The following is an 18,949-nucleotide window of genomic DNA, read 5'->3' on the forward strand; positions in this document are numbered from 1 at the left end:
CTTGCTGCAGTGCATCGCACGGCCTGACCTTGATGGTCGGTGAGTCACCGCCTCGCGCTCTTTCCTCTTCTGTAGCTGGCTGCTGCTAGGCTAATAGCAGCGCCAGCACACAGAACAGAAGAGGACGTCGCCAGCGATGCTCATCCTGCTGCTCCCGCTCCTGTGTGTTACAGACAGTGTACACAGGCAGCCCTGGCTGAGCACTCCACGGGTCCGGTGAGAATATAAAATAGCAGGGGAAGGGGTCCAGGGGACACTAGGGGAGACAGTCACAGACTAGTCCAATGTCCTCGGCTGATGGCTGTGTGGTGGTGGGTGGTGGACTCTCTGTCAGCTGTGTGGTGGTGAGTGGTGGACTCTCTGCCGGGCTCCCTGACTCCTGCAGCCCTGCGGCCTGCCCAGTGCCGCGTCCAGTGTCCTCCTCCTCGGTCATGCAGCTCTGCCGGCTCCCGACTACCGCTGTCCTGCAGTACCGGACAGTGCCGGCCCGGCTGTGTGGTGGTGGTGTTGTGTGCTCTCTGCTGGGCTCCCTCTCTTACTCCTGCAGCCCTGTGGCCTGCTCAGTGCATCCAGTGTCCTCCTCCTCGGTCATGCAGCTCTGCCGGCTCCCGACTACCGCTGTCCTGCATTGCCGTACAGTGCCGGCCCGGCTGTGTGGTGGTGGTGTTGTGTGCTCTCTGCCGGGCTCCCTATCTGACTCCTGCGGCCTGCCCAGTGCGCCCAGTGTCCTCCTCCTCGGTCATGCAGCTCGACTGGCTCCCGACTACCGCTGTCCTGCAGTGCCAGCCCAGCTGTGTGGTGGTGTTGTGTGCTCTCTGCCGGACTCCCTGTCTGATATATATATTAGGGAGACCTAATATATATGTACAAGTATATCAGAGGGCAATACAGAGATCTCTCAAATGAACTGTTTGTACCAAGGACTGTGACAAGAACAAGGGGGCATTCTCTTCGTTTGGAGGAAAGACAATTTCTGCACCAGCATAGAAGAGGGTTCTTCATGGTAAGAGCAGTGAGGCTCTGGAATTCTCTTCCTGAGGAAGTGGTGATGGCCAACTCACTGAATGAATTTAAGAAAGGAATGGATGCTTTTCTTGTGAGTAACAGTATAGAAGGTTACAAATAACATAATATTATAGGTAGATGGTTGACCCAGCTTAGGGGAAGGAATTTTTTTCCCTATGGAGAAAATTGGCTTCTACTCTGTGGGTTTTTTGCCTTCCCCAGGATCAACAATGCAGAACAGCTGCACTAAAAATAGGCTGAACTAGATGGACATAAGGTCTTCCTTGAGCCTTCAGAACTATGTTATGTATGTTACTCCTGCAGCCCTGCTCAGTGCGTCCAGTGTCCTCCTCCTCGGTCATGCAGCTCTGCCGGCTCCCGACTACCGCTGTCCTGCAGTGCCGGCCCGTCTGTGTGGTGGTGTTGTGTGCTCTCTGCTGGACTCCCTGTCTGACTCCTGCAGCCCTGCGGCCTGCTCAGTGCGTCCAGTGTCCTCCTCCTCAGTCATGCAGCTCTGCCGGCTCCCGACTACCGCTTTCCTGCAGTGCCGGACAGTGCCGGCCCGGCTGTGTGGTAGTGGTGGTGTTGTGTGCTCTCTGCTGGACTCCCTGTCTGACTCCTGCAGCCCTGCGGCCTGCTCAGTGCATCCAGTGTCCTCCTCCTCGGTCATGCAGCTCTGCCGACTCCCGACTACCGCTGCCCTGCAGTGCCGGCCCGGCTGTGTGGTGTTGGTGGTGTTGTTTGCTCTCTGCCGGGCTCCCTGTCTGACTCCTGCGGCCTTCTCAGTGCGTCCTGTGTCCTCCTCCTCGGTCATGCAGCTCTGCCGCCTCCCGACTACCGCTGTCCTAGAGTGCCGGACAGTGCCGGCCCGGCTGTGTGGTGGTGTTGTGTGCTCTCCTCCGGGCTCCCTGTCTGACTCCTGCAACCCTGAGGCCTTGTGGGAGAAACGGCCCCCGTCGAGTGTCCGGGCCGGAACCAAAGGAGCAGTCATCTGGGTTCCCGGGGGGCAGAATTCGGGGACGGACCGTTGTGACAGACAGATGGGCTGGGGGAGGGACCAGTATAAAGGAGGCGGGGAATTCCCGGGACGATGAGTCAGCAGACCAGGACAGAGGCAGCAGGAGACCGTGGGAGCGACTGAAAGCTAAAGCGACTGACCAGTGCCAGGGAAGATGCTCTCAGAGGACTCCAGAGGGACGGTGCCAAGGCGATCATCCGAGACTTGCTGCCCCACTCCAGCCTGCGGCCGCTGCCGCCTCCCCTCAGTCCGCGGCTGCGGCCTACCCGCGGTCGCCGCCGTCTCGCGCCAGCCCGCGACTGCAGCCTGTTCCCTGCCACCCGCAGCCGCCCTGCTCTCACCAGTGGCCACGGCAAGTACAGCGCCGTCGGCGGCCACCACTGTCCCGCTCCGGTCCACAGCAAGGGCCAGGCCTCTGCTGACCGCTGACTCCCCGTTGCAGCCGTTAGCTGCGCAGGTGGCCTGTCATTCGCCACCACACATCGCTGCCGCTTGCCCCAGTCCGGGGGCTGCGGCCCACCCATCCAAGGACTCCGCCGGGGCCTGTGGGGCTCCAGTGTCATCAGTGCGCTGGACCGTGCAAAGACTTTGTCAACGCCTCAGGAACTGGGCCCAGCAACTACTACGCCAAAAGACCACCATCCCGAGGGGCAAGGGACGTCTGGACAGCTAAGTTGACTATATAATTAAGGACCCGTAGTCGGCCATACCGCGGCCCTATAGTGACCGGCTATTGCCGGAAGTAGTCATGTTCTACAAATTTGTGTTTGCTTGTATAGAGCCCCTGCGGGGGCAACCCGTGTTACCCCTTTTGGTGATCAGGCCGTGACTGAGGAAAGTTCCCTCTAGTCTTATAAACGTTATTATAGAAAGGACAAAATTGTCTCGCGACTTGTCACTGCATCCTGCGTTCCTGCAAGTACCACAGCCTACCCAGTGCGTCCAGTGTCCTCCTCCTGAGAGTCAGGCAGCACTGCTCTGCCGCCTCCCGACTATCGTTGTTCTGCAGTGCCGGCTCGGCTGTGTGGTGGCGGTGTGTGCTCTCTGCCAGGCTCCCTGTCTGACTCCTGCAGCCCTGCGGCCTGCCCAGTGCGTCCAGTGTCCTCCTCCTCGGAGTCAGGCAGCTCTGCTGGCTCCTGACTACCGCTGTCCTGCAGTGTCGGCCCGGCTGTGTGGTGGTGTGTGCTCTCCTCCGGGTTCCCGGTCTGACTTCTGCCCTGTGGCCTGCCCTGTGTAAAGAATGATGGCTAGCCTGGCGTGATGATCTGCTCTGCTGTCTCTGCACCCTCCCTGATGGGGCCCCAATGTGAGGAAAAATAGGTTTCTGGAGCCCCCAGAAACCTATTTTTCCTCTCATTGGGGCCCCATCAGCTAGCCGGCACAGCTTCCAGGGAGGGTGGTGAGATATACTATAACACTGCGTAGGCGACCACCGTGGGGGTCCCCAGTCTGGAGGCCCCCACGGTGGTCACCTAGGCAGTGTGTAATAGTATATATAATCTCACCACCCTCCCTGGAAGCTGTGCTGGCTACCTGATGGGGCCACAATGAGAGGAAAAGATGGATTTTTGGTTCTTACCGTAAAATCTCTTTCTTGGAGCCTTCATTGGGGGACACAGATTACCATGGGTGTATGCTGCTGCTGCTGCTAGGAGGCTGACACTATGCAAAACAAGAACATTAGCTCCTCCCCGGCAGTATTCACCCACCGACAGGCACCAAGTACCTCAGTTGGTGAGAAAGCAGTAGGAGAAGCAACGAAAAACTCAAAAACATATGTACCAACCCAACAAGGGACTCAAAGACCCAACACGGTACAACTTAAACAGGGAGGGTGCTGTGTCCCCCAATGAAGGCTCCAAGAAAGATTTTACGGTAAGAACCAAAAATCCATCTTTCTTTATCGCCTTATTGGGGGACACAGATTACCATGGGACGTTCCAAAGCAGTCCCAAGGGCGGGAACAGCAATAAAGGAACGAAAGAACAGGAAGGGATTAGGTCGGCCGGTGCGCCACCGCCGCCTGCAGAACCTTCCTACCAACAACTGCATCAGACGAGGCCTGGATATGAACCCTGTAGAACTTCGCAAAAGTGTGCAAAGACAACCAGGTCGCGGCCCTGCAAATTTGTAAAGCCGAAGCCTGGTGTCGAACGGCCCACGAAGCTGCTACAGCCCGGGTGGAGTGAGCTCTCACTCCCGGAGGGGGACATTTTTCCTGAAGTCGGTACGCTTCCAGAATGGTAGAACGAATCCAGCGAGCGATTGTGAATTTGGATGCCGGAAGCCCTTTCCGGCGACCTTCAGAGATGACCAGCAAGGAATCGGAGTGACGAAGAGAAGTGATCCTGGCGAGATAGATACGCAAGGCTCTAACTACATCCAGTTTGTGGAGTGACTTCTCTAGAGGGTGAGAAGGAGCAGGACAAAAAGAGGGGAGAACGATGTCCTCATTAATGTGGAAACAGGATACCACCTTTGGAAGAAAGGAAGGAACGGGCCAGAGAACGACCTTATCCTGATGGAGAATCAGGTAAGGGGAACGACATGATAAGGCCGCCAACTCAGAAACTCTTCTGATGGATGTAATGGCAATCAAAAAAGTTACTTTCCATGAGAGAAGGGATAAAGGAATGTCCTGGATAGGCTCGAACGGCGCCTGCTGCGCGTGCCCCCTGGTGGTTTATGTACGCCACAGCCATGGCGTTATCCGATTGAATGCGGACTGGCTTGCCTACGAGGAGAGGCTGCCAGCAGAGAAGGGCAAGGAAGATTGCTCTGATCTCCAGAAGATTGATGGGGCGGAGAGCTTCCTGTGAATTCCAGCGTCCTTGGGCCGTTTTCTGATGGAAAACCGCTCCCCATCCTAGAAGGCTGGCATCTGTGGTGATGACTTGCCACTGAAGCGGAAGAAAGGACCTCCCTTGTAGAACTGACGCTGGCATTGCCCACCAAGTTAGGGATTGCCTCACTCTGAGAGGGAGGAGAATGGGGCGGTCCAGAGACCACGTGGTTTTGTCCCAGGCTGAGAGAAGGGACAGCTGGATGGGGCGAAGGTGAAATTGTGCAAAGGGCACTGCTTCCATGGAGGCTACCATCTTCCCCAGAACCTTCATGCAAGATCGAAGGGGAAAGGGCGTTGGCCGTTTTAGGGTTCGGATTCCCTTGGAAAGAGCCGCAAATTTTTCCCTCGGAAGAAACACCCGGGCTAGATTCGTGTCGAATTCCATGCCCAGAAAGGTCAGACGCTGGGTGGGGTTCAGGATGGGCTTCTCTTTGTTGACTATCCATCCGAGACGTGCAAGAGTATCCAGAGCTATGTGAAGACTTTGAAGGCAGTCTCGGCGGGACGACCCCTTGATAATGAGAATCCCCCTGGAATGAAGAATGGCCATGACTGATGCCATCACCTTCGTGAAGACACAGGGAGCGGAAGCTAGACCGAAGGGTAGGGCCGTGAACTGGTAGTGATTTTCCTGAATCGCAAATCGAAGATATTTCTGATGTTGCAAACAAACAGGGATGTGAAGATAGGCATCCTGTATGTCCACAGAGCAGAGAAATTCTCCGGGTTCCATTGAGGCTATCACCGATCGAAGGGACTCCATTTTGAAATGGAGAATCTTCACGTGGCGATTGAGCAATTTGAGGTCCAGGATTGGACAACTGTCTTTCTTCAGGACTACGAAAAGATTTGAGTAGAACCCTGAAAACCGTTCGTTTGGAGGAATGGGAAAGATAACTCCGGCGGAAAGAAGGGAGGAGACGGCCTGAAGAAACCCTGGAATCTGGGACCGCTGTCTTGGAGGTCGAGACCGGAAAAACCGTCAGCTTGGGGGGAAGCAAATTCGATCTTGTATCCGGATGCGACGATCTCCCTGACCCAAGCGTCGTCGACAACAGACAGCCAAGCGTCCATGAAAAAGGAAAGTCTGCCTCCCTGGAAGAACTTCCAGGTGGGGGTGACCCGTCACTTGGAGGAAAACCTACTGGCACGGGAGCCTGAAGACCTGGAGTACTGTCCTCTAGACCTCCAGCGGGGAGCGGGTTTTTTTTGCTCCCGCTCCCTGGAGGCGGAGGGCCGGTCTTGCTGGGCAGATCTGTCTGTGGAAGAAAAGGAACGAAAGGGCCTAAACGGCAGAAAACCTTTTGTTGTAAAAAAAAGCGTTTAGGCCGAGACTGGGGAAAAGAAGTGCTTTTACCGCCAGTGGCTGCTACTGGAGCTTCTCTGGTGAAAATGCGGGGCTGGAGGGATCGTACAGACACTCACCTGACGTTCCTGAAGAGGATGACCACAGGGGCCCACGAGTAGAAGGCAAAACGCTGGGGAAGGTCCTCTGTACCCGCATCCTGCAGAAGACGGCGTTAACCTCTTGCTAGGAGAGGAGATTGCACCACTTGCGACCGCCGTCTTCCTCTCAGCCCTGTCCCGAGAGAGGGGTGAGGAGGGGGATTGGCAAGGACCGGCCACCTGTCAACAGCCCATAGCACCAGAAGGTGATAGGGAAAAAGTCCTGCCTGCGGTACTGAGAGTTGCGATGTGGGTGACACCACACTGCTCGCTCAGCCGCCTGATACGAGAAAGCAGGGTGAGACTTACACCCTGTTTCCCGACGTGAATCTGAAAAATATATGAGAATTGATTAATACGTTCAACTAAAAACGTAAGGGAAAACTTAACTGCGGATCTGGGGAGATCCCGGTCCGCCTCCTACAGACACTAAGCACAAACTAGGGTACTTGATGCCTGTCGGTGGGTGTATACTTCCGGGGAGGAGCTAATTTTCTTGTTTTGCATAGTGTCAGCCTCCTAGCAGCAGCAGCATACACCTATGGTAATCTGTGTCCCCCAATAAGGCGATAAAGAAAATTATAGGTTTCTGGGGACCCCACGGTTGTCGCCTACGCAGTTTAATAGTATATCATTCTTGTCACTATGCTCCCTGGAAGCTGTGTCGGACCAGAGGAGGCCATAGTATGCTGCATGGAGGAGCAGGGGGGGCCATAATGTGCTGCATGGAGATGCAGTGGGGCCATAATGAGCTGCATGGAGGAGCAGGGGAGGCCATAATGTGCTGCAATGAGGAGCAGGGGGCCCATAATACTGTATGAAGGAGCAGGTGCCCCATAATACTGTATGGAGGAGTATTATATGGGGCCTATAATACTGCATGGCGGACTATGAGGTTGCCCATAATACTGTATGGCGGACAATGTGGTTGCCCATAATACTGTATGGCGGACTATGTGGTTGCCCATAATACTGTATGGCGGACTATGTGGTGCCCATAATACTGTATGCTGGACTATGAGATGCCCATAATACTGTATGGCGAACTATGTGGGTGCTCAAAATACTATATGGCGGACTATGTGGTTTCCCATAATACTGTATGGAGGACTATGTGGAGCCCATAATACTGTATGGCGGACTATGTGGTGCCCATAATACTGTATGGCGGACTATGTGGAGCCCATAATACTGTATGGTGGACTATGTGGTTGCCCATTATATTGTATGGTGGACCATGTGGTTGCCAATAATATTGTATGGCGGACCATGTGGACCCAATCGGCAGAATGGTGAGCTTTTATCCCCATTAGACTGGAGTGGCATGTCTGACTTGATCACTGATCCATTCATTCCCTCAGTGGCTGGACTTGTTTTTTTATAGAAGCCCCAAAGAGAATGAATGGAGCTTCAGTCAGATATCCCACCTGCTACTGCATTTTAAAAAGGGGATAAGTGTCCTATCAGGGATAAAACTTCCTCATTCTTCCAATCGGTGCAGTTTCTAATGGTCGGACCTGTTAGGGCTGGCGGAACGCACCAGATTATAAAATAGTAGAGAGTGCGTTCGCAGCCCGGGGTCCACCGTGCAGAGGTGGTACACTGCTGCTAGGTAATGGCGGAAGGGAAGAGCGGCGTGAAAACAGTCACACGTGGGTTACGTCACCCAGTGTGAACAGGAGCGGATTCTGTTACTTCACAGAACCGCACCGCCGCTTGAAAGTGAATGCCGGAGCCTGTTTAGCTCACAGAGCTCGGTCACAGAGCGCACAGCAAACAGCCACAGAACTCCACCCCAAGGCACGGGGTTAGAGTCATTCTAGGCCACTGAGCGCGCGGCGTCGCTGCCACGGACGGCGCTATAGACGCTGGCTAAGGAGTGCGGAGCACTTGCTCTGAGGCATGCCGAGTCACTGATAGTGACTAATATCTGACTCAACTCTGTCCTACCTATGCCTAAGCCTGGGCGCTAGCAGGCTAGGCTGCACAACACATGCGTACCAAGGGTAGGGGTTTCATAATGAGTCAGTCACCAGAGACATTCATACGTGCATACATCACTCACTCCACATAGTCTGTAAATACAGTCTATCCTAGCGCATGGCCTTGCGGCCATGCGAACCAACCTTTTATAGCCGCGAGCGTCCGGGACCTTCCTGGCTTCTCGGATGGGCCAATCCGAACACGAGCAGGACCTGAGCACGTGACCTTCGATCTCCAATGAGAGATCACACCACGGGCATGCTCAGTGGCCCGACATGAGGACTTAGTCCCTGGAGAATCTCGCTGCTGAGCAGCATGCATTGCCATAGCTGTGCCAGAGGTGGCAGCAGCAAGCAAACCCACAGAGCAGGTCTGGGCAGAGCGCCTGGACCGACGAGTTTGCAGAGCAACCTCCTCTGCGGCTGGAGAGGAATGGGAGACCGCTGGAAGTAAGGCTCGGGATTCTCGCTGTGCAGCGACAGAAATCCGACGCCTAACAGGACCTGAGTGACCATCTATCCTGTGAAGCCCATGGATCGGAGCTAATTTGTTTTAACCAAAGAACCCCATTAATGTAAGCTACTGTAATTATACATCCCAGTTATGGGGGTGCACAGTAGATGTGCAGGAGCCGCCTGTGTTTTACAGCCGATGCTCCACTATAATGGGGATAACGGCTGACAGATATTTGCATATAACTGTAGGGTGGGCCCCTAGAGTCCATTCCCCTGGTGGGCCCCAGACACTCCAGTCCAACCCTGAATGATGGGATTGATGGGGAGAGGGCCAGTGATGGGGAAAGGGACAATGATAGGGAGAAGGAAATGATGGAGGTGGTGGAATGGGCAATTTCTACATGAAGGGGATCATGATGGGGCATATTTCTGCATGAAGGGGATCATGATGGGGCATATTTCTACATGAAGGGGATCATGATGGGGCATATTTCTGCATGAAGGGGATCATGATGGGGCATATTTCTGCATGAAGAGGATCATGATGGGGCATATTTCTGCATGAAGGGGATCATGGTGGGGCATATTTCTGCATGAAGGGGATCACGATGGGGCATATTTCTACATGAAGGGGGATCATGATGGGCATATTTCTGCATGAAGAGGATCATGATGGGGCATATTTCTGCATGAAGGGGATCTTGATGGCATATTTCTGCATGAAGGGGATCACGGTGGGGCATATTTCTGCATGAAGGGGATCACGATGGGGCATATTTCTGCATGAAGGGGATCACGATGGGGCATATTTCTGCATGAAGGGGATCACGATGGGGCATATTTCTGCATGAAGGGGATCATGGTGGGGCATATTTCTGCATGAAGGGGATCATGATGGGGCATATTTCTGCATGAAGGGGATCATGATGGGGCATATTTCTGCATGAAGAGGATCATGATGGGGCATATTTCTACATGAAGGGAATCATGATGGGGCATATTTCTACATGAAGGGAATCATGATGGGGCATATTTCTACATGAAGGGGATCATGATGGGGCATATTTCTGCATGAAGAGGATCATGATGGGGCATATTTCTACATGAAGGGGATCATAATGGCATATTTCTGCATGAAGAGGATCATGATGGGGTATATTTCTGCATGAAGGGGATCATGATGGCATATTTCTGCATGAAGGGGATCATGGTGGGGCATATTTCTACATGAAGGGAATCATGATGGGGCATATTTCTACATGAAGGGGATCATGATGGGGCATATTTCTGCATGAAGAGGATCATGATGGGGTATATTTCTGCATGAAGGGGATCATGATGGCATATTTCTGCATGAAGGGGATCATGGTGGGGCATATTTCTGCATGAAGGGGATAACGATGGGGCATATTTCTACATGAAGGGGGATCATGATGGGCATATTTCTGCATGAAGAGGATCATGATGGGGTATATTTTTGTATGAAGGGGATCATGATGGGGCATATTTCTACATGAAGGGGATCATGATGGGGCATATTTCTGCATGAAGAGAATCATGATGGGGCATATTTCTGCATGAAGGGGATCATGGTGGGGCATATTTCTGCATGAAGGGGATCACGATGGGGCATATTTCTACATGAAGGGGGATCATGATGGGCATATTTCTGCATGAAGGGGATCACGATGGGGCATATTTCTGCATGAAGGGGATCTTGATGGCATATTTCTGCATGAAGGGGATCATGGTGGGGCATATTTCTGCATGAAGGGGATCACGATGGGGCATATTTCTGCATGAAGGGGATCACGATGGGGCATATTTCTGCATGAAGGGGATCACGATGGGGCATATTTCTGCATGAAGGGGATCATGGTGGGGCATATTTCTGCATGAAGAGGATCATGATGGGGCATTTCTACATGAAGGGGATCATGATGGGGCATTTCTACATGAAGGGGATCATGATGGGGCATTTCTACATGAAGGGATTCGTGATGGGGCATATTTCTGCATGAAGGATATCATGATGGGGGTATATTTCTGTATGAAGGGGATCATGATGGGGCATATTTCTGCATGAAGGGGATCATGATGGGGCATATTTCTACATGAAGGGGGATCATGATGGGCATATTTCTGCATGAAGAGGATCATGATGGGGTATATTTCTGCATGAAGGGGATCATGATGGCATATTTCTACATGAAGGGAATCATGATGGGGCATATTTCTACATGAAGGGGATCATGATGGGGCATATTTCTGCATGAAGGGGATCATGATGGGGCATATTTCTACATGAAGGGGATCATGATGGCGCATATTTCTGCATGAAGGATATCATGATGGGGGTATATTTCTGTATGAAGGGGATCATGATGGGGCATATTTCTGCATGAAGGGGATCATGATGGGGCATATTTCTACATGAAGGGGGATCATGATGGGCATATTTCTGCATGAAGAGGATCATGATGGGGTATATTTCTGCATGAAGGGGATCATGATGGCATATTTCTGCATGAAGGGGATCATGGTGGGGCATATTTCTGCATGAAGGGGATCACGATGGGGCATATTTCTGCATGAAGGGGATCATGATGGGGCATATTTCTACATGAAGGGGATCATGATGGGGCATATTTCTACATGAAGGGGATCATGATGGCATATTTCTGCATGAAGGGGATCATGGTGGGGCATATTTCTGCATGAAGGGGATCATGATGGGGCATATTTCTGCATGAAGGGGATCATGATGGGGCATTTCTACATGAAGGGGATCATGATGGGGCATATTTCTGCATGAAGGGGATCCTGCTGGCATATTTCTGCATGAAGGGGATCATGGTGGGTCATATTTCTGCATGAAGGGGATCATGATGGGGCATATTTCTGTATGAAGGGGATCATGATGGGGCATATTTCTACATGAAGGGGATCATGATGGGGCATTTCTACATGAAGGGGATCATGATGGGGCATATTTCTGCATGAAGGGGATCATGATGGGGCATATTTCTGCATGAAGGGATTCATGATGGGGCATATTTCTGCATGAAGGATATCATGATGGGGGTATATTTCTGTATGAAGGGGATCATGATGAGGCATTTGGAAAAGGATGTAAGGGCGCACTGCAAATACTCAATGAAATAATTAATGTCGGGGGTGCAAATGGTCACATGAAGAGTTAATGCAACAAGAAAGGAAAGAAAGACCACATAAAAATGCACACCACCGATATATATAATAACAAGAAAAGCTTTATTGACAACAATATAAATTTAAAAACATGTAAAAACAAAAAGGGAATGCAATCCCCCTGTTAGTCCTGATCATTACAATAATGAATTGAGTCTCATGCATATATCATCAGCATAAATAAAGGAACAAAAAAAGGGGAAAAAACATCCACAATAAGGTGTATCCATATGATAGATGTAAATATATAATTACACCAAAGAGCACCTAATGGCGCACAATCCTGATCAAATCGCCCTAATGCTGGAGACTCAAACAATAAAATAGCCTTCACGTGGAAAAATACCATGGATCTCATGTCAATCACAGCGGAAGTGCCACATAGTCTAATAGAACATATAACATCCACAATACTTGAGATGAAGGTCCAGAAAAAATCTATGTAGACCAGCGCACAACATGTGCACAAAATGGTTCAATCCCATAAAGATGAAAAAATAACCGCACTGAATGCTGAGCTGCGCACATAAAACCACTTAAATGAGTGGTAATAAAATATCAAACATGCAGATATTATTCAAGAAGCCATGATAATACCAAATGAAAACCACACTAATGTGGATCTGCATGAAAGACGCCACATAAATAAGTGGCAATAAGATATCAGGCAAACAACGCTGTTGAAAAACAGCCAAGTATGCCCAGTGAATGGCAGCCCTCTCACGGTTAGAAGCAACAGCTCACATGTGAAACAGGTATAATGAAAGGTCCATACCAAGGCAACAGTACAGACAGGACGGCAGAAGGGAGGAAACCCAACGCGTGTCGCCGTATCAAGACGGCTTCATCAGGGGATGCTATATATTCTACCAGACTATGTGGCACTTCCGCTGTGATTGACATGAGATCCATGGTATTTTTCCACGTGAAGGCTATTTTATTGTTTGAGTCTCCAGCTTTAGGGCGATTTGATCAGGATTGTTCGCCATTAGGTGCTCTTTGGTGTAATTATATATTTACCATCTACCATATGGATACACCTTATCGTGGATGTTTTTCCCTTTTTTTGTTCCTTTATTTATGCTGATGATATATGCATGAGACTCAATTCATTATTGTATTGATCAGGACTAACAGGGGGATTGCATTCCCTTTTTGTTTTTACATGTTTTTAAATTTATATTGTTGTCAATAAAGCTTTTCTTGTTATTATTATATATATATCGGTGGTGTGCATTTTTATGTGGCCTTTCTTTCCTTTCTTGTTGCATGATGGGGCATTTGGCACTTCGTCATAAATAATGGAGTTTTAGGTTGCAGTTTGGACACTCGGTCTCAGAACGGTTCGCCATCACTGATTTAGAGTATGGAGCTCGGTGGCTCTTGGCAGTCTAAACTATCGTAAGGGCCAATATCTTCTGTCAGACGAGTTTCAAGAAGAAATATTAGACAAAGAAAATTTTTGGAAGAGGCAAAGGAGACCTTTTTAAAAAAAAAAAAAAAAGAAAAGACTATCAGGGATTACAGACTCACATAAGTGAGGCAGGCCGCTCACACCACAATCAAACTATCATACAGAGTGAACCTGTAAAAAAGGCAATTTTATACTCTTAAATCCCAAACTACAACATATGTATGGGAGAAGAACTCACAACACTAAAGAGTTGCACTCATTTATGGTGGACCACTGGAGCTACTATGAGTCCTGACCAGAAAAGTAGAGAAGTATTAGTGCTCCACATTTCAGGAGAGATTGTGCAGTAATCTGAATTCCTTAAGGCCCCGTCACACATAGCGACTTACCAGCGATCCCGACAACGATATCAACGTGTCAGGATCGCTGGTGAATCGCTATGTGATCACTGGTGAGCTGTCAAACAGACAGCTTCACCAGCGATTAGCACCAGCAACGCCGCACACGCAGCATTGCTGTGTTCAGCGCTGATTCATGTCAAAAATAGAATTAAAATAAAAAATATTGTTATTCTTACCTTCTGACGTCCCGAACAGCCATCCTGCCTCTCTCCACGCTCCGGTCCCAGTAATCCTTTGCGAGAATTACCGCGATGACGTCCGTTCTCGCGGGATCGCGAAGTCTCGTGGTCATTCTTGCAAAGGATTACTGGGACCGGCAGCGTGGAGAGAGGCGGGAATGCTGCGCGGGACGTCGGAAGGTGAGAATAGTAATATTTTTTTTTTATTATTTTATCGCTGATCTCCCGCCTGTCACACGCAGCGATGCATGATGGCCAGCAGGAGATCAGCGACGAAAGAAATGTCCGGACATTTCCCAGAGCGATCAGCGATACCGGCAGGGGGGCCGGTCGCTGATCGCTGTCACACAGAGTGATCTCGCTGGCGAGATCACTGTTGTGTCACAAAACTTGATCGCTATGTGTGACGGGGCCTTTAGGTTCAAAAACAATGAAATTTATGACGTGGAGTGAATCTATGAAACCAGGGCTGGAGCCATGCCAACACATCTCCTGCAGGTGTGAATAACTGTATATTACAGCCATCAGCCACGCACAGCTTAGAGATATATCATGGGGCAGGTGTAAAGTTCTATTTGTAGTTTATTTCTATCCTCCTTAAAGTCAGTCAGTTTAAAAAGAAATTGATAAGTTTGGGTAAAGGGAAACTCTCATATTATTGTACAGAAATTCACACTTGGCCTCTCTGTGCATTTAAAGGGAATCTGTCACCCCATTTTTCGAGTATCAGCTGTGGCCACCACCATCAGGGGCTTATCTACAGCATTCTGTAATGCTGTAGATAAGCGCCCGATGTAACCTGAAAGAGAAGAAAAATTAGTTATCACCCAGGGGTGGTGCGGGTCCGGTCTTGGTCCGATGGGTGTTGCGGTCCGGCGCCTCCCATCTTCTAACGGTGACGTCCTCTTCTTTGCTGCCTGTCGTGGCTCCAGTGTAGGCACACTGCTCTACCCTGTTGCGGGTAGAGCAGAATACTGCAGTGCGCAGGCACCGGACCTCTCCCGGCACCTCTGCACTGCAGGACTCTGCTCTTCCCTCAACAAGACAGAGCGGTGCGCCTGCACAGGAGCCACGATGGGAAGGAAAGAAGAGGACGGAATCGTATGAAGATGGGAGGCGCCGGACCGGACCGCGACACCCATCGGACAAAAACCGGACCCGCACCACCCCTGGGTGAGTATAATATAACTCATTTTTCTTCTCTTTCAGGTTACATCAGGGGCATATTTACAGGATTACAGAATGCTGTAGATAAGCCCCTGATGTCGGTGCCGACAGCTCATAGTCGAAAAATGGGGTGACAGATTCCCTTTAATGTTGTCGATCATAAAAACAAAGTTTGGTCAAAATGACTGGACCTGGTCTTGTAGGGACCATATGAGCACATTCAGCAGCACAGAAGGGAGAGAAGGGAGATTCATCCAATAAGATATCAGGGATCTAGGAAGCCAACAGCATCATTACCCTCCACTTTCTCTTACAGGACCATCATAATATATTTATTCAACTGATTTTCTAACTTGTCAGCACATTCTATGTACACTGTCATTTGGCTTTGTAGTTTACAGGTCTCGGCAGGTAACAATCAGCGCCTTCTAATCCCAGGGGGTAGGTGGATCCTCCAGGTTGTAAGTTATATAGAAAAGGGCTTTCAATCCCAAAGCCATTAAAACAGGTTTTCGTGGAGGAGAATGTTGTGGTCTAGAGGCAAAATGATGATCACATGATTGTGGTATGCCCAGACTACACCATCGCTAAAGCAGCCACAGCCAGTGACTGAGAAGAATCTGTGACTTCTCTGCATTTAGTGGTTACTACTCACCTGGGTAGTCATATGTAGGAATCTCCTCTTTACACCGCTCATCACCCCTCACATATGTCTCTGTAGTATTAATATGGGTCAGATCTTCACCCTGAAACAAATATTGTAAAAGTCACAGACAGATGGAGAAGTCACATCTATGACCAGCTCTAATCCTGCCGTCTCCACCGTTCTCATTACACAAGTATAAAACATATAATACTGGTGGATAAAACAAGACTGAGCACGAGACCTTCACAGCCATCTACATCTGAATTGTACTACATGGATGACTATGGTGGTGCATTATACTATAAGGAGAACTATGAGGTGTGTATTATACTACATGGAGGACTGAAGAGTGTATTATACTATATGGAGGACTATAGGGAGTGTATTATACTATATGGAGGACTATGGTGCACAATATATTATATGGAGGACTGTGGGGTGTAAACTGTAGATATGCTGCTGATAACATGATACTGTATGGTGATCTGTTAGTGATCAATTAGTGATCGTTCTGTCCCCATCATTCTTTCTCAGATGGTGGAAAGAGGCCGGGAAACAAGTGTGAACGACTTCAATATTGTCCATCACACTCATTTAGCGGCCTGAACTCAGCGCATGTAACTATAACCGAAATGCTTCAGTGTGATGTGCAATTTGTTAGCATTTGGGGCCCCATTTTAAACTTTGCTTAGGGCCCTGCATAGGGGAGATCTGATGACACCTCTCAATCTACCTGATAACCCTGAGAAACATTGAGATCTTGTTTACAGTCCTGTGGAAGAAGAGGACGGGGACATCTCTCTGGTGTTGGCCTCTTACTGGATAGATCTGGAGGAAACACATACAGGGACTGAATTCATTCTTTACATACAGATAATTATAGGCCGTGTGTATTTAGTCCTGTCTATTACCTGGTGATGTGAGGGGCTGGGGAACCTCCATCATGACGTCCTTATACAGATCTTTGTGTCCTTCTAAATACTCCCACTCCTCCATGGAGAAATAGACAGCAACATCCTGACACCTTATAGGAACCTGACACATACAATGATACCGTCATCCCCCGATCCCTTCATAGCGTTACTGTATAATGTCCCAGCATTCCCAGCAGTGTCACCTCTCCAGTCAGCAGCTCAATCATCTTGTAGGTAAGTTCTAGGATCTTCTGGTCATTGATGTCCTCATGTATCAGGGGGTGAGGTGGAGGTCCAGTGATTGGGCTGAGGGGTCTTCCCCATCCCTCAGACACAGGGTCCTGACAGCGCTCACTAGAGGTCTTCTTCACTACTGTGTAATCCTGGTTATGGAGAGACACATTAATAAATCTCACTACAGACATTCCCAGAGTCCTCACCTCTCCAGTTCTCTCCATCTGTTATTCCCATAGATAAGAATGATGTAATGTGACGTCATCAGAATCTCTCACCTCTCCAGTAAGCCGGAAGAGGATCTCTAGGGTGAGGTGTAATATCCTCTCCACCATCTTGTCTCTGTCCATATCCATCTTTGATGAGTAAATCAGGAAAATTCTCTTATATAGAAGATCTTCACTGAGAGGATCCGATATTGTAGGAACCTGAATGAGAAGAAGATGAGCCGATGTAACATCATAAAAATCCTGTGTAATAATACAATTACTGGAGATAATAAGGGAAACATATGAGGAGATTTATTATTTTACAGTATTTAGTTTTCTTCTTTACATCTACTAATAAAACCTATATATTTAGGCCACAGACAACAAGCAGTTTCTCCCTCGGAGTCGGCAGCTGAATACGTTCCTCATAGACTCATCTTCCATAACGCTAATTCTCGTCTCATTTCCCGACACTGGAATCGGCATTAGCAATACTGCAGGAGATATTCATTACACGGGACAGGAGAAATAACTACTTCATGGTGAGGACGACATCTTCATCTTCTACTACGGCTCTAGAAACATATTTGGCCAGAGTCCGTCACTGACTCCATCCCCACCGGCCGTCTATATGAAGGTTTCCCGTCTTCCCCGCACTGTAATCTTCTATCACGTTAGATCTCAGGTCTGAGTCACACACAGAAGTTTGAGGCTTTTAGAAAAGATGGTTTTAAGAACATCAAGACAGGAAATATCTGAGGCCAAATTCTCCTTGTAAAGTGTTTTTTTTTTCTCTCGATATGATTTTTTCATTTTTTAGCATTTTCACTTTGGCTTCTATATATTACATGAAAAACACAAAATAAAATAAAGTTGGGGATAGAGGTACTGTGGGAAAATTAAACTGTGTGTGGGAACCAAGATAGGGGCTCTACGGCATCAAGAATGGGGAGAAGGGAGGATTTATTATATAGAGGTCTGGGTGGTGTAATAGTAATATATAATCTGTATAGTGGTACTGAGGGAACATTATACTGTGTGGAGGCCCCGTACTAGGAGAGTAATACAGGTCTCCTTGGTTCCCGTCTTTCATAGTTGGGTCGTTTGTTTCTATCAGCGGAAAAGGAACAAAACCATTGTGATTCTTATAAGGAGACAACACAAAACCCCCTAAATATAACATTTCTCTACCAACCCCCCAATCTGTGACTCTTCGGGGTAAATCGCTCTCTCACCATTGGATTAGAGCTGATACTATGGAGCTAAAGTGACTAAACAGACTTTCTGTCCCCTCCATAAAGGGGCACTTTCCCGTGTTTGTCAGAACTGTCCGAGGATTATTAGAGGGGATAGTTTCCCCCAATTAGAAGGGACACCTGTGGATATTGGGGTATTTACCTGCTACAGTGCTGGTGTGGAGCCTCCACCCGCAGAGCCGCACTCCACATATATGGCTGCTCTGTGTGCACAGGACCTGGGATGAGGTCACAGGAGGGGAGGAGTCAGGGGTCACATGATTAGGGGCCTCAGTGTATGCAGGACTCTGCTGTGCTGGTTGTCATGGTGCTGGATGAGGGGAAGTTTCTGTGTGGGGTCAGGAGGGGTTTACAGGGGGGGATGTAGCGGAGCAGCGTGTGTACAAGGTGTACGGAGCAGAGCCGTGTGTGTACAAGGTGTGCGGAGCGGAGCCATATGTGTACGAGGTGTACGGAGCAGAGTCGCGTGTGGACGAGGTTTACGGAGCGGAGCCGCCTGTGTACGAGGTGTACGGAGCGGAGCCGTGTGTGTACGAGGTGTACGGAGCAGAGCCGTGTGTGTACGAG

The 18,949-nt window shown here is 49.4% G+C and overlaps 1 protein-coding gene across 1 annotated transcript in view; it reads right to left on the reverse strand.

The window, feature by feature from the left end:
- The window catches only part of LOC141055969 (uncharacterized), a 107,897-nt gene extending 89,307 nt beyond the window's left edge, over positions 1-18,590 (reverse strand). The window contains 6 exon segments of the mRNA XM_073552660.1: positions 15,779-15,869; positions 16,503-16,597; positions 16,681-16,804; positions 16,887-17,066; positions 17,196-17,345; positions 18,525-18,590. Of these exon segments, the coding sequence (XP_073408761.1) occupies positions 15,779-15,869; positions 16,503-16,597; positions 16,681-16,804; positions 16,887-17,066; positions 17,196-17,273 (568 nt within the window). The 5' untranslated portion in view covers positions 17,274-17,345; positions 18,525-18,590.
- Between the last annotated feature and the right edge of the window lie 359 nt (positions 18,591-18,949).

The sequence above is a fragment of the Dendrobates tinctorius genome, unplaced genomic scaffold, assembly GCF_039654945.1.
Source record: "Dendrobates tinctorius isolate UK_male_01 unplaced genomic scaffold, ASM3965494v1 ptg000192l, whole genome shotgun sequence".
Classification (NCBI taxonomy): Eukaryota; Metazoa; Chordata; class Amphibia; order Anura; family Dendrobatidae; genus Dendrobates; species Dendrobates tinctorius.